The sequence below is a fragment of the Trachurus trachurus genome, assembly GCF_905171665.1.
Source record: "Trachurus trachurus genome assembly, chromosome: 3".
NCBI lineage: Eukaryota > Metazoa > Chordata > Actinopteri > Carangiformes > Carangidae > Trachurus > Trachurus trachurus.
This window is the reverse complement of record NC_139893.1, coordinates 30,657,823-30,674,606: the sequence shown is the minus strand read 5'-3', so window position 1 is coordinate 30,674,606 and position 16,784 is coordinate 30,657,823. Positions and strand designations below refer to the sequence as shown.

The following is a 16,784-nucleotide window of genomic DNA, read 5'->3' as shown; positions in this document are numbered from 1 at the left end:
CTATTGTGACATCAAAAGTGTCACAGTAGGAGCTGTCATATTTAAAGCATCCATGCTATGAGGGTATTGTTGTGTTTTGACTTTTAAAGTATTTTAGAAGAAAACGAAAGCAGCAAACAGACATGACATTATGCTCACATACAGGGACTGGGCTGTTATGAGCCAGAAGTTCAGTGTGCAGTCCTGGGATCTCCTCCTCTTCATCACCCACACCTCCCGGTCTGTAGCTACACATCACCTGCAGGTACCTCAGGTGAGGCGTTTCACTTTAATGCACTTTCTCAGCTCTGTGGTTCAAAAAAGGTTTTGTCACTTCCTGTTACAACAGCGACATCTAATGGTCACAATGTAAAACAGTCGAGCATAAAACATTTATCCCTCTATCACATGTAATATTAACATAAACACCAGTAAAGTAGGTAACCAATTATTTTATGAAATCATTTTATTTGTAGAGCCTGCTGCACATTTGTTTTTACTGATAATATCAACTTTACAACTGAGTTTGGGCCAAGATGATATGGAGTTGTGAGAAATTACACTCAACGTTTATAGACAACTTTTAAATGTATCCTCTGTGTTTGTGTGTTTTTTTCAACTAACATTGGATGTTTCTCAATTTGTAAAGAGCTCATTTAATTTTTATTTTTTTGGCATGATGATTTTTTCATAGGGATGACAGATTGCACTTCAGACCAGTAGCACACACAAGCAGCAGGACATGGTGAGTAGCTGGTGTGACAACACACCACATGGGCTGTAATGGGCGTGAGAGGGATTCTCAACTTGTGAAGTGATGTCCACAAATGATGCTGAAGTTGGTTGTTGTAAATCAGCTTTTTGAAAACCTGTGTGAAATGATCTGCCTTAGAAGTTAAACAAAACAACAGATGAATGGTCGTAGTAACATGCAGCTACTGTAAACCAGCCCATTTTAACCCATAGCGTTAATTTCACTCACCATGGAGCATTCAGGGTTAAATGGAAAAACCAGCAGTCAGGTCAAACCAACGCAGGTGTTCAGTCCCACAGTGGGTCAGAGTTTGGTTATTTATTGTGTGTGATCATTTACTCAATGATCCATCTGAACTGGAGCCACAGTCTAAACTGGCCCTCAGCACCAATCACAAAACATCCAGGATCACGGTGAAACATGATTGTGGTGCATGTGGAAAAGTTATGGTCACCTAAACATGTGACTGTTGGTATCGAAAACTTTCGTTCTTCTCGTGCATTTTCAACTCACTGACTGATTGAAACTCCACGCGCCAACAATAATCGAGGCTTCACCTGACCACACCCAACACACGGACCAAACCAAACTCCTCCTGTCCGCCTCTCGACATGTGCTAATTGTGGTGCACGCACCGGGCGCCGCGCTCAGAGGCGCTTCCGAGGTTTCTTATCAAACCGGCGGCTGCGAGCAGCACAGCGCGGTGAATGTTGGTGTATTGATACAGAGTTATGTGTGAAAGGGAAGGTGAGAGGTGTTTGGCTCCTAATCCTCTTAGCAGCATTATGCTGAGCCTCGTTCAAGCCCTGACATGCGGTGCGCCCTTGTAGCTCCCCAAAAACCGGAGTCAGCATCTCTGCGTCCGTTACGCGCAGCTGGAGCGACGGTCCTTGGCGGCGAGGGGCCGAGCAGCCGGCGGTACAGGTAAGACCCGCAGCTCCTCTCACTGCACACCGCTGCTTTACAGCTCTTATTGTCTCTGTGTTATGGTTTTTATATGGTGATAGAATATAGATTAACAGTGTGCGTCGACCTTGTGCGTGATAATCCGCGCTGGACTGAATTACTCCACAATTAAAGCTCAACGCACCCTTGCCACGCACAGATGTAGCGTTTTTATTAACATGGTGGTTAATGGTTAATTAAACCGGGAGGTTAACTTAATGTCCCCCCCAAAAAAATTATCTCCTCGTGCACGCGCATTTAAGCATTTTCTTTCCGAGAGCGCGCTCACGCCGTGACACTAAATATAATCGGAGGGGAATTAAATGCTGCGTTTGATTTCTCATCGTTTGAACGTGTTTAACGCGTCTTCAATGGACTCGTGTTTTGTGAAAGCCAAAGCCTGTGTGATTATGTAGCCATAGTAACAGGTGGCTGTCTGCATCCCCATCAACCTCCCTCCCTCCCAACACACACACACACACACACACACTCACACACACACTTCTGCTCAGTAGATTTGCCTCCCTGCAAACAGAGAGGACATGAAACATCCACATTTTGTTCATGATGTGATTTTCATCTGTGTGTGTTTTCTGTTTTCAGTCCTTCCACAGGTTGAAGCTGCCGGCAGTAAACGATGAAACACACTGTGCGCACATGTGTGTGTCTCTCCTCTGACAGTGGTGTCCTCTCGCCACACAACGGTGCTGCGACTGTGAAGGAATAGCAATGCATCTGACATAGCTTCGTGTTTTGGAGTCGAGACCACGAGGGCAATGAACGTGCGCTCGCCTCTGAGGAGGAGACTCAGGCGCAGCCGCGTCCTCTTCTTCATCTCAGGTGTGCTGCTGTGTTTCGTCTACACTCTGACTCTGAAAGCCAGGCTGTCGGAGCCGCAGACCGGTGACACTCTCGGAGCAGGCGGGGGCGAGGGTGATGTTGTGGAGGTCAGCATTAGGGAGGTGGGGGCGTCCAATGAGACGGCGGGGGAGGAGGAGGAGGTGGTCGTCCCACCCGAGGGCACCAAGCCTCCTCTGGTGCTAATCGTCAACAGGACAGATATCGAACAGTGTATCTACGTAGACCCTCAACCCCCCAAACCTCCTCAAACTCCACCTCCGCCGACCACCACAGCTTCCCCGCGTCCCCCACCTCAGCCCCCTCACAGGAAGGGCGACTACCCGGAGGATCTCTTCTCAGTGGAGCAGCGACGACAAGGATGGGTGGTCCTTCACGTCATAGGCATGATCTACATGTTCGTCGCCCTGGCCATTGTCTGCGATGAGTTCTTCGTCCCTGCGCTGGAGGTCATCACCGTCTGGATGGAGATCTCCGACGACGTGGCCGGGGCCACCTTCATGGCGGCTGGAGGCTCTGCCCCCGAGCTCTTCACCTCCCTCATCGGCGTCTTCATCTCCCACAGCAACGTGGGCATCGGCACCATCGTGGGCTCAGCTGTCTTCAACATCCTGTTCGTCATCGGCATGTGCGCCATTTTCTCCCGGGAGATGCTCCACCTGACCTGGTGGCCCCTGTTCCGAGACGTGACCTTCTACATCCTGGACCTCATCATGCTCATCATCTTCTTCCTGGACAGCATCATCCTGTGGTGGGAGAGCATCATGCTGGTGCTCGGCTACATCTGCTACGTGACCTTCATGAAGTTCAACAGTCAGATCGAGCAGGCGGTCAAGACCCAGCTCTACAAGCACATGAGTATTGTCAAGGTGTGGACGGCGGAGGAGCCCGAGAAGGTCGGTTGGTTTCACACTCTGACGTCTGAATAATGATGTGTTCTTTAAGTCAGGAAACAAAGCAGGTGTCTGTAGTGTTCAGTCTGAGGTTGTAGAGGACAGACAGGAAGGCCAGCCTTTCTATCTGTACACCATTAAAGTTCATTTGACGGGTAAATACAGCTGCCTTGGCGCCTTGCCAGTGGTTGTGGCTTTTCAAATGTGATTGTTTTTTGGTTTTCCATGAATATTTATCTGAATATTAATGGGTTTTGTGTTGTTGATTGGACAAAACAAGCTACAGTATCTGATTTTATGGACCAAAAATTTAATGGAGTATTCAGATAATCAGAGATGACGAAAGTATCATTTGTTGATAACCTTGTTTAAATGATCCGTTCAGCTGCTGCTTAGTGCAGGTGATATATGTTTTCCATTGTCCTGTAACACACCAGGAAAGAGATTTCAGCCCAAACTCCACTACTACAGTGTGTATGTAGAAGACTGTGGTTTATTTTGACTTACAAATGTAGCCCTGATGCATCAAACACTGCAATCAACAATGCATCAAACACCACAATGGAAAATAGTCCCAAACAAATGCACTCACCTGTTTGGAAAACTACAATTCTGTTTGAAATTATTCATGATTTCTAACGAGTCAACTACAGATCAGTCAGTTGATCTTAGACGTCTTCAGTAAGAACCAATTAGTTTGGGGCTGACGGACGTCAACAAGTCTTTTCATGGGATTTATCATGGACAATAGAAAAGGAGAAAGAGCAGAGCGAGGCCTCTTCTCTGAAAAGACCTGAAGTAGGAATGAACTCCAGCAGGTGCTGATTTTAAACCTCCACTCTACAGTAATCAGACGGACAGGAAACCATGGATACACACAAAACAGATGTCTGTGCAGAGCCGTTGTTACGGGACCAACTTCCATCCATGTACAGTTCATTGTCTCTCCTTTCATCTGCTCACAGTTGTTGCTGCTCAGTGGCACTGAAAGAGGGACAGTGGTTGGTGGGTCTGAGCAGGTGACAGCCTGTATTTGTGTGTACAATCCTTTGATGATGCTGAACAGAAAGGACTCCAGGTGTCACAGATAGCGTGTCACAGCGATGAAGTGATGGAAATGTCACTGTTTCTGTGTCACAGCCCAGAAATCTCCACATGGAGACGTCATTTCATTTAGAAATGAAAAACACCCAAACAAAGGAATAATGCATTTTTAAAAGACATAAGAGCTTCAGCTTCCTGCAGCTAATGGAGCAGTAAATGTCTGAGCCTGTAATTAACATGCAAGACTGTGTTTGAGTATTTCGTGATCAACAGCACATCCTCCAGTTAACCTGAAGCATGTGTGCAATCACTACGGTCATCGCACTGAGGATAATGAGACTCGATGCCACATGAATGGGTCAATGAAATGACTCTTTTCCAGGAATTTATATATATACTTTAATGACATGAATACATTCATAAGGATTTCCCACAATGAAATGCATCTTTTTCTTGAGTATATTCAGTCTTGTCTGTTACCCCTGGACACCTGTTGAATATACATTCATGCGCTTTTACACTTACACTTAAAGCCGTAGGGCTTTAAGGTTCACGCTGCAGAGACAAGAGGCTCATGCAGGAAACGCTCTCATCAACAGATTCGTTCTTAAGTGGTATCAAACAGGGATTCAAGAGAATGTGATGCATTAATCAGTTTTCTTGTTGAATTTTCATGATCCAGACCTGTGATGAATGAATTCTGACAATCATTTTTATTTTTGTTTCTATTTAATTGTGGAGTAGTGAAAAAGAATAATCAGAATAACCACATATTCTAATGTTTTGATTTGTCTAAACCCTTTATAGCTAATCTCTTCACAAATTATTAACTGAAACCAGGTAATATTTTTCAGTTTTTGCACAAACAATTGGTTAAATGATTAATCAATGACCAAAATCCTTTTTTTTTGTTGTCAATCAACAGATAAACTGACCAGTTGTTACAGCTCTCATCTTCCTCTCTCCACAGAGGAACAAACACTTGTTTGACTTAATTGTAGCAACCTTGTCTGAATAAAGATGTAGTCAGTCGATTATATTTGGCATTAGTTTGGTATGAAGTCAATGTAAAAAGGAAACATCTGGTTGATGCTCATGAGAGATTCACCTGTAATGTATCATGCCGTCCATCTCCACATCATCACTTCAACTGGAACAAACAAAACTCAGATGCACGTGTGTTCGTGAACTTGTATATTTTTGTCTTGTGCATGTCAGGTGAATCACTGAGGTGCTGTGAACTCATCAGGTTGTCATTTTACAGGAGAGTGAAGCTCCACCACCACCAGCTCCTGCTCCAGCTCCAGCTCCAGCCCCAGCTCCAGCTCCTACTCCTCCTCCTCCTCCTGCACCGAAGGCTGAAGAGAAATCCAAACCAGAGCCTGAGCCTCCTCCCAGCAGCCCCTCGCGCAGCAAACCCCCCTCCGACGAGGACAAAGCAAGACTCAAGGTATGAGAAATGGTAGAGAGCACCTGCTGGTAGCAGGTTGATGTCAGCTCAGCTGTTCACTGCAGCTGCTCATGAATCTTTGAACTTCTGCAACTGGTTTTGTTAATTTATCTAGTTGGAGAATCGTGTTGTTTAAAAGTTAATTTCTTGTGCAAAAAGTAATGTTCTTCAATTCCTCCACGTCTGAACTGATACAGTGGAGAGGAGAGAGCTTTATCAACTCACCTGCAAGTCATGAAGACATGCACATGTCAACAAAGGTCATGCAGCACATTTTAAAGCGCCTTGTTAACAAAATTAGCTTCTTTTGTTTCGTACGAGGGAAGTTAATTGAAGCTTATGTGATGTGGTTTTAGCATCAGGGCTAACCACAGTGGGAGTAAGGATTATTTTCCCCGTTCCTCTCATGCTGTTGTTGTCATGAGGACGCAGCATAAATGTCCCAGGCTCAATAAGACAGGCGTGTCCACTGGTGGGTCGAGGGGGTCGTTGGAGGTTAACATAAGTCTATAATAGCAGCAGGACAGAGAGCAGAGCACTGTGGGTTTTAGACAAGGGGAATTGCATTTCAAAAGAAGAGACAATTCATTTTAATTTTCATTGTGTTTTTTGTTCCTTCAAACTTGGAGGGTGAACTGCAAATTGTCTGGGTTTAATTTAGAAATAACATCCTTGCATTGGTTGATCCACTAGAGAAAAATAATGTTAGTGTTGTGCTCATTTGGTTTGTCAAATGTTGATCCTCCAATACATATTTGTCACAAGTGTTTGAACTCTGCTCGTTCGTTCTGCAGCTGCTGATTTGATTCTTCATCTGTTACACACAGTTAATTGTAATGTCATCATGTCACATTCGTTTCTGCTCTGTAACCAGTAGCTGTGGCTCAAAATGTGTCGGCTCTGTTCTAAAAGATTTGATTGTTTCCCAGACGTTCAGTGCAGAAGTTTAAATATCTGACCCTCCGTCTGCTGACCCGCAGGTTCGTCCGGTCCTGCAGCGAGGGGGCAGCTCGGCCTCGCTCCACAACACGTCACTGCGCAGCACCATCTTCCAGCTGATGATCCACACGCTGGACCCTCTGGGAGAAGGTAACAACCAGAGCCAGAACCAGAGCTTCTGCAGTCACAGGATAAAAACCTGCAGCCTGGTGCTGGAGGTGTTTGAGGCGAAACAATGTTTTCATTTATAAAATTGAAATGGTCACCCATAGAAAGTAAAAATGTTCCCTTCAGACTCCTTTCTGGTTTTTAAAGTTTGTAATAAATCTTCAGTGCCTTTGGGATGAGAAAATGCACTACCCCCTAACATTTCAAAAGACGAAAACACCACTTCAGAGTAGTGTTCTCTGAAATTTGGACCTCTGGGTCATAAATCATAAAACAACCAAAGACTGTATGTTGTTTAATATTTACTCTGTTCATCAAATAAATTTGTGTTAAATAACACGACAAAATCCCACTAAAAAGGTATACATAAGGAAAACTATCTTTAAAGGAAATACCTTATAATTATTTTTTATTGTCTGCAAATTGATATAACCTTTTACACTGTTAGAGTTTTAAGACAATGAGTACATTACTTTAAACATTTCAACTTTGACCGGTCCTGGAAAATGATATTGTTCAAAAATATCATAGAACAATTAATCTCCGTTAATCTCATCCAGACAACATCAATCCATGTTTGGATCGAAACCCACCAAAGCTAGACTTGTCAAATTTAGACGTTACAGTGTTAATTAAGGCGTTATAACATCCTTGAAACTGTAGGTTTATTTAAAGTTAATTGAGAAATTGTTTTTCTGTCATATTGTTTTCAATATTATTTCTGGTAGTAGTATTGGCCTCTGTAGTTGCTGCAGCTCCTTCAGGCTCATCCAGCAGCAGCTTCAGGTTATGAGTCTGTCTGTCTCTCTGGAGGAATGACAGTTACATTCAGATACATTAATAAACGCTCAGATTATGAATGCTGAATAACTTATCTTACATCAAAGTGCTTGAAACATAACTGAAAGATTAATCGCTTATCTGTCTGTCAGCTGATCAGTCACTGTTCCAGCCCCAGTGACTCAGCTCAGTGCTGCTCTGTCCCTCCTGTCCCTTCCTGTAAGTCAGGCTAGCGTGATGAACCACGGCGACCTTCAGCACGTCCTCGAACTCACCAGGTCGCTGTTCCTCGCTCCCACAGCGCTCGGCCACAGCTGATCCTTAATCAGCTTTTCAATATAGGCTAATAAAAGCTGGATAAGAGCCAGCGTGCTAGCAGACCAAGCTCTTTATCTCCATGGAGCCGGTGTAGCGGTGGGTCCCAGAGCCCCAGGGCGAGGCCGGCCCCGTGCAGCTGGATTGGCTGTCACTGCTGATGTGTCGTATTTTCAGTTACATGTTGTAAACTCAGATGTCAGTTTGCTGCAGTAGATATCTGGGCTGGGAGCTGGAAGGCGCTGTGGTGAACACAGATATGTGATGGGTTTAAAGTCTGTGGATTAGTTTTAGTGTCAGTTTTCATCCTTTCTATTAGTAGGCTACAGTGTCTTAACCTGCACAGTCTAAAGCTACTGTCCAGTTAACCTGGTTAACCACTCGCTAATAAGGCAACCTGTAGAAGAAGTTGTTTTTTAATGGATTTATCAGTGGTAGCCATGTTATCAACTGTGTCCACTGAGCTGCAGGGCCTCACCACTAGTATTACACCAGTGGTTCCCAAACATTTCCATGCCGAAGCCCCTGGAAATCATTAAAATCATCGTAATAAAAATCATCTGGCAAAAAAAAAAAAAAAAAAAGTGCAAGTAGGAGTAGGGTCTTTTTGCAGCAGAGCAGCTCATTGGTGGCACAGACTGACAGGCCAGTTGAGGCCAGAGTTGATTTCCCTAAAAAATCTGAATCTAACACTCGTTGCTCAGCTGGATGCAGCGTCAGCAGAAGAATAATGACATAAGAGATAAAAATCAGAGGTTAAAATGATGCTGTTGGTTTCCACCCTAGAGGCCGCCCTTAGAGGGGCTCTCAAAACCCCCGGCTCGAGGAAAAGCAGACGAGGTAAGAGCGGCCGACCAGATGACGCCTCACTGTTGTTTCCTGTCGTGTCTCGTGTGTGCTCGTTACGGTCTCGTGGTCATTTGATGCGTTCAAGTGCAACGCTGAGCATGTCACAGACTGATGTCAGCTGTTGTCACTCTGATGTGTCTCAATCAGAGACGTCCTTTAACGGTGATGTCAGAGGGGAGGGGTCAGTGCAGAGGAAAGGTAAGACGTGTCTGTGTCATCGCTGTCTTCAGTATGTAGTCATGGTGATGGTGCACAGTCTGTCAATTGTCAATTGTCAGGTTCGTGTTTGTCTCTGGAACATCCCTAAGCTGGTTTTATATTCTGCATGTTTTATTTTAGATGCTGGTTTCATATGTGTGTGTGTGCGTGCGCGTTTGGATCTAGTTGTTTCCGTGTTGTGGTGGTGACCATCACTGACCTTCATCACACACCGGCTGTTTGGAAAACCCTGGGTAGTGCTCCAGAGGTGTTTCAATGAGTCTCCAAGATGGGCATTCATTCATAAAAGCTTATATTACATTGCTCAAGTTACTACGTACTTTTAAAACATACTTACAGTATTTGCTGTTAATTGTTTGTGAAGTCCACAATAATGTAAGTCTGTTGCTCATTTGACACTGAAACATAAAAGACAGGAAAAAGGCAAAACTACAAACACTGAGCACAGAATGTGGAGCGATGCAGCTTTAAGTTTTATCACAGGTTTGGATAATTAACAGACTTTTGCTCTGAATGAAAGCACAGCTCTGTGTGGGTTTGTCTTGTTGGATAGTTACTCTGTTTCTTAAAGGACACATATTCCCCCCTTTTCCACAATTAAAATAGTTCACAGGGGTCTTAAAGACATGCTTTGGGCAAAATATCCCAAGGATCAAACATCACAGCTCTTTTCTTCCGCTCAAAACAGCCCTGTTCAGAACGGCTGGTTTAAGTGCCTGTCCCTTTAAATGCAAATGAACCACTGCTCAACCCGCCCCTTCTACCAGCACAGGTAGGGGTGGGATTATGCAAATTTGCAAACTAATGACATCATTGTATGACAATTGATGGAACAGCTCCTAAAACCACATGGATTTTAACCTCGGGAGCCTGATAATTATACTTTTTTTTTGTCAATTCTCACATTTTGGCGGCCGGAAGGCAAGACAAACACCCAAATAAACATTAACGAGCCTTAAAAAGTGATATTTCCATAATGTGTCCCCTTAAAAGCCAAGTGGCCAGTGTGTGAGTGAGGTCAGGTCGTGCTGTCTCAGCAGGTTTAGACGTTGACTATTTCTCAGGTCTCACATCTGATTTGTATCAGTCGTCCTTCTCTTGATTTCAGCGAAGAACAAAGTAAAACCTCTGAACCTCCCGGTCACGGGCAAATTACAGAGCAGGTCACAGCAACGTCACACTGAAGGTGAGTTTAACGCCTGTTTTAATAAAAGCCTGAGAGCAGCTGGAAAGTGACTGATGGATAGATTATTGTATATTTTAAGACATTGTATTGTGAAACTTCTGTGCTGGTTTTCTGTCTGTGGATGGTTGGAGACGGTTTGGGGTTGAAGGAGGTCGCTCTCCACAATCAGCACAACCTCTCAGTCTGTGTGTCCTGCGTCACAGTGTGGAGTAATGAGGTGCTTCAGAGTCTGAGGTGCAGGGAGAGTGGAGAGGCCTCGACCAGCCCCAACCAATCAGCCCCGGGATTAACATGCAGATGGGACTGTGTGTGTGTGTGTGTGTGTGTGTGTGTGTGTGTGTGTGTGTGTGTGTGTGTGTGTGTGTGTGTGTGTGTGTGTGTGTGTGTGTGTGTGTGTGTGTCACATTTCCTCCGTGTCTACAGCATGTTTATCTCCAAACACTCCAATCACTCCCACCGGCTCTTCACAGCAGCCCACGCAGCATAATAACTCTGTCAGCTTATCACTACAGTTCTCTACAATGGTGCAGTGTAGGTTAAAAAAACAGGGGGAAGAATGAAAGAGGGGTACATTTCAAAGTTTAAAACTCAGAATCATCCATTTTTAAGTTTAAGTTTACAAAAACTGGTTGAAGACTTGGTTGGAAGAGCTTAGTGGCATCATAAATGAATGCATCATAAATGAATGGCTTAATAAAAAAAATGTATAGTTAACACTGCAGGCTCCAACTGTACATATTGGAGCCTCACAGTAATCAATAGTAAACTGATGGTTCAAGTAAACAAGACACCACTGAAAGCATTAAAACAAACAATCATGTGAATCATCAGATGGAGCTGGTGCAGTTTGAACTCTGATGAATGAGCAGTTGAACTTGACTGTTGTTCACTGTGTCCTCTCATGCACATGTTCTCTCCAGATGCTGATCAAAAGCCCAAGTCTGAGCAGGTCACTCCTGCTGCTGCTGCTGCTGCTGCTGGTCCAGCGGGGGGCGCCGCAGCCGAGCCGTCCACCTCACAGCCTCCAAAGACGGAGGAGAAGACAGAGGAGACACCTGAGAAGACGGAGGAGACGTCCGAGAAGAAGGAGGAGACGTCCGAGAAGAAGGAGGAGACGCCTGAGAAAATGGAGGAGACGCCCGAGAAGACAGAGGAGACGCCGGACGAGTCCAAGGTACAGAGAGGATGTCACTTCTGTCTGTAGCAAAAAAAAAAATGATGCAATGCTCCTTTAGTCACGTTGTTTGTGACACTGTGTCGTTGTTTGAGGGCTCAACACACTTACACGCAACTTACCTACATTTTGCTCACCTACAAATTTAGAAAACAACTTGACAACACATGCACTGCAGTAACTCACAACACAACAAATTGATGGATGCAGGTAATTAGTCTGTGCTATAAGACAGTTTATTGAGTTTGTTTGTTTATTTGGCACGTATTGAAATGTGTTATTAATATGTACGTACGTTCTTCTGTTTACATTACACATAATATAACAATGATTGTAGATGGGCACATGGTTTTCCGCTGCGTTTTTAAGTGAATTAATACATTCTTAGTTACAAGTCACCATACAGAGGATGAAGCTCAGCTGGATGAGGTTCTCCTGTAGATGGACCGGGTCGAGCTCTGGTCCTGATGCTGACAGTGTGACGCTGTTAACTGTTTCCTCTCCTGCAGGCAGTTGCAACAGCAACAGCAGCAGCAGCACCCGGGGGATCAGACGGCAGCGATGAAGACGACAGCGATGGCGGGGAAAGCAGTGACCCCAGTGAGAGTGAAGAAGATAAGGATGATGATGATGGAAACAAGGAGGAAGAGGAGAAGGAGGAAGAGGAGGAGGAGAGTGAGCCGTTGTCGTTAGAATGGCCTGAAACCAGACGCAAACAGGCCACATACCTGTTCCTGCTGCCCATCGTGTTCCCGCTGTGGCTCACGCTGCCCGACGTCCGCAACCTGGTGAGTAGCTCCACCCTTCACTATCAGCTGGTACAGCTGGGTTACACTTGAAGCTGTCGTCTGGCTGAATCAACTCAGTCGCCAAAACCCAAGCGGCCCAGCCTGACAGGCTCATTTCACCCAAAGTCATGAGTCAAACTCAGTTTATTCTGCAACTAATGATGGTTTTCATGATTGATTTATGTTGTGATTATTGCCCCAATGAATTGTTTGGTGCAGAAAACACCAGTAAACAATGGAAAACGTTCATACACACAAACAGAGATTCCGTTTTACCGTAGATGAAGAAAGTGTCACACTAAGGACCACAAACTATCATTTGACAGTTTTGCTTTAAAATTGCTCAAATTATGAATGGTGTTGGGTGAGGGTGAGAAGCCCTACTCGTGTGAGATTTCCATGTGTTTCTGGTTCATTGCTTTACAGGTGACGAACAGGTGAATATTGCCTGTATGAGTGGTTGTGTTTCACACTTACATTGTCATATTTTGTTTTTACTCTTATGTACTTTCAAGCATCATATTGCTCTTTTTTTTCTAAAGCCCTCTCCTACATGTTTGGAGTTGTTTGATTGTTATATGACAAAGGAAGCATTGCATCACCTGTGGTTATTTATACAAGTTGATGCTTCATAATTACTGAAGGTGTTTTATAATAATATATATATATATATATATATATATATATATATATATATATATATATATATACACACACACATATATATATATACATGTAGTAACTACTTTAATAAATCATGACCTTCAGTAATAATAAGCACTTTATAAAACATCTATTAACACACACACACTAACCATTAGTATGTCTAAATCATTGTATGTGTAAGTGTAGCATGCTCATCTAAATAGTTTGTTAATCATTTACTGACACTTTATAAAGGATCTTATGACATCTCATAAATAATTGCTACAGTATACTTGTATCAAATAGAAAATAGAATAATTTAACACAATATAGATCATCTTATTCATCTATAGTTAAACATTTAACATTTAACTAAGTTATTACATACAAATAAGTATCGATGTAGGAAGAAGGCAATTACAAATTACAAATTACAAATAAATAAAGGAAAACATATTGGAGAACAGCCTCCACTGGCTGTATAAAACAAGTTTGATGTATTCATACATCTGGGTCCAAATCTGCATTTCCAGATGTTTACCTGACTTTGTTTCTTGTCTCTCGTCCTCCAGGCGTCCAGGAGATACTTTGTTGGGTCATTTCTCGGCTCCATCATGTGGATCGGAATTTTCTCCTACATGATGGTGTGGTGGGCTCATCAGGTTTGTCAGCTCCTCACACGTCACAGGGATGTACAGCCTCTGTGACTGTAAATGGGTTAAAGTCTGCAGTAGCCTAATTGTATGAAGTTTTAATTAGTCTGGAAATGGAGTGATCATCTGCCTACCAGCTCCTCTAAACCTACTAATTCAGACCATATGTCTCATTTGTGTGTAAAAATATTGTAATTTTATGGAGCAGTGAATTTCACCCAGATATATATATATTATTAATATCCATGATACAAATGTCTGATTTACTCATTGAGTGTTGTCATTTAAAGCCTCTGAGGCTGCGTCTCTGTGCTGCTGGTGTCCACCAGTCCAGATGACACCTGTCTTCTTCTGCTCCTGTGCACAGGTGGGTGAGACCATGGGCATCTCGGAGGAGATCATGGGCCTGACCATCCTGGCGGCCGGGACGTCCATCCCTGACCTGATCACCAGTGTGATCGTGGCCCGGAAAGGACTGGGGGACATGGCCGTGTCCAGCTCAGTGGGCAGTAACATCTTTGACATCACTGTCGGGTGAGCAACAGTGAGACTCTCTGTGTGCCAGCTGTAATCCAGAGAACGGTTTGAATCCCAGTTCGTCAAACAAAAAAAATGTTTTCACAAATAAAACAAAGTGAAAACTTTAACTGCAGTTTTAATTTTACCAAAGCCCAGGGTTGCAAAACATTATTCAACAGCCGAGGCCCTGAGAGGAAAGAGAATTTTGGGTAACACTTTACAATAAGGGTCCCTTAATTAACGTTAGTACATTATTAAGCATTAATTAACTGTTTACAGATATATTAACAATCATTATTATGTATTACTGGAAAAATAAAACATATGGTTTCAGTCCTGCTTTGCGAGGCAGTGGTGCAGTTCAGCATCTTGTGGCCAAACTGAATATTGTATAATTATATAAATGTATTTATAAAGGAAAGGCCTCGATGCAGGGATCTTAATTTAATTTTACTTCTGTTGGGGGAAAAGTCCACCTTTAGTTTCCACCTGCACTGGATTTGATGTAGGTTTGTGTGTCAAACATCTGTCCTCTTCGGTTGCAGTCTGCCAGTGCCCTGGCTTATCTACACTATGTTGAACAACGGCAAGCCGGTGACCGTCAGCTCCAATGGCTTGTTCTGCGCCATCGTGCTACTCTTCCTCATGCTCCTCTTCGTCATCATCTCCATCGCCGCCTGTCGCTGGAAGATGAGCCGGATGCTGGGCCTCACCATGTTCGCCCTGTACTTCGTGTTCCTCATCCTCAGCGTCCTGCTGGAGGACCGCATCCTCACCTGCCCCATCTCCATCTGAGCTGAGGGAGCGGGGCAAGGCAGAGGGCGAACAGCGAACTGTGCCCGCTGTGCAGTACATGAGCGAGTACTGTACATACAGACAGGATCCGTACTGTGCGTAGGATTTGTTAGATGTTAAAGGCCAGTGTCAGAAGGCTGACCGGGCCCAGAGTAGAAAACCATAGTAGAAACACACAACCAACCGAGCAGTGGTGTGAGAGGAAAAATCTGCATCAGCACAACTTCACATCAACACGTCTGTGGTCATTTACGTTTTCCAGCAGCTATTTTGTCTAGAGTCACTCCACAGGAGGACATTCTGTACTGTACATGTGCACCGACAAACCGAACCGAACTGCACAGGGAGCAGTGAAGGGTTTTGGCCTGAGCTGTGTCTTGTGTCAGAAGTGATGGTCGTCTTGATGAGAAAATTACTTTTCAACTTAATCAAGAAACTCTAAATATGCAGATTTTGGTTTCTAAGATTTTTTTTCTACCGGCTTAAATCCCAGTCAAGAAGATGGTTTGAAATTTCAAGGATAAAAATGTAACACTAAGCTACAAAAATAAATAATAATAGAGGTAAAATATTAGGATGGGATTTAAAATGAGGAAGATGGACTTCCCTGTGAAATTTTTCTTCACCCTCTGTCTCATCATCATCAGGACATTGAAAAGGTTGTGAGTCTGTTCTGTTAGAAAGACAAACATGCAGTTGTTGAAATCAGTTTGATTGGTCACTGGTAGCTAATATTCCCTATAAAATGTTTTAAAGGTTGTTTTTTTTTCTTCTTTGGAATTTTACATTTTTATTCTCACGTACGGTGGCCCAAAGGGCTCAATTCATTGTAACTCAAGAAAATGCAGGCAAAATATGAAACTTCAGAAAACAGCTTCATCAGTTTGACAACATAGGCTACACTGCAGAAACTCACAACACAACATATTTCTGTTTCAGGGGACACAAAAAAGTGACAGACCTGGCTAAAGACTATAATGCTAAGCTAACAGTACATATTACAGTAGTAAGATATACCTGACTAATGTCACATTGATACACTAAACAAATTGTTGCAATCACCTTATTTTCAAACACCAGTAACAGGCAGCCATCTTCACAACTTCTAAAGTCGAGAAGCACTGATCGTAAGCAACGTCTCACTCTGATGTAAGCATAGACATAAGTTCTCCAGCCAGGTCGGTCACTTTTTTGTGTCCCCTGGAACTTCGGGGTCAAATTGATTAAGCTGTTTGCAGTGTGTTAAGCTCTCAGGGCCACCGTACAGTACTATATAACAATATAATATAACAATTTTTTTTATTGAAATGTTATAACTTATTTTCGTCTCAGTCGCACAAATCTAAGCAACCGCATACAAACCAAGTCTACACGGCAAATGTGATTAATATGTTTTGTGCGTCTGTGCATGTGTGTATGCGTGTGTATAAATTCCTCTTTTTTTTTTTCTTTTTTTTTTACCACCAAGTGACGTCTCAGATCACTGAGACATTTTCTTGATTTCACTGTAGCTGCTGGAAACATGTGGCAAACATAAATACAGTAAATTATAAAACAGGTTAACAAATGCAAACATACTCAGCACATCTCCACCGACCGTCTCAGCTGACCGTGTGCAGCTGTTGTTGGATTTTTCCTCCCTAATTTTGTGAGCATACAGCTTCTGGAGTGTCCCTGAGGCGACTGCAATAGATGAGTTAAACACAGTGACGTCCACTCCCTCAGTGACAGTTCACTGTGCAGTGAAATCAGAGGATGCAACCTCAGTTTTGTTTTGTTCAGTATTTTCTGAACTGGATCCCTGAAACTCTTGTTCTGTGTTCAACATTTC

The 16,784-nt window shown here is 43.4% G+C and overlaps 1 protein-coding gene across 1 annotated transcript; it reads left to right on the top strand.

Moving 5' to 3' along the window:
• Positions 1-2,454: 2,454 nt before the first annotated feature.
• Positions 2,455-14,953, top strand: LOC311002684 (sodium/potassium/calcium exchanger 1-like; the record flags this gene model as incomplete). The annotated part of the gene is made up of 11 exons (XM_083994115.1): positions 2,455-3,432; positions 5,738-5,923; positions 6,904-7,012; positions 8,912-8,965; positions 9,122-9,172; positions 10,302-10,379; positions 11,300-11,455; positions 12,067-12,341; positions 13,559-13,648; positions 14,007-14,173; positions 14,704-14,953. The coding sequence occupies 11 exons, from the start codon at positions 2,455-2,457 to the stop codon at positions 14,951-14,953; spliced, it is 2,394 nt and encodes a 797-aa protein (XP_083850241.1).
• Between the last annotated feature and the right edge of the window lie 1,831 nt (positions 14,954-16,784).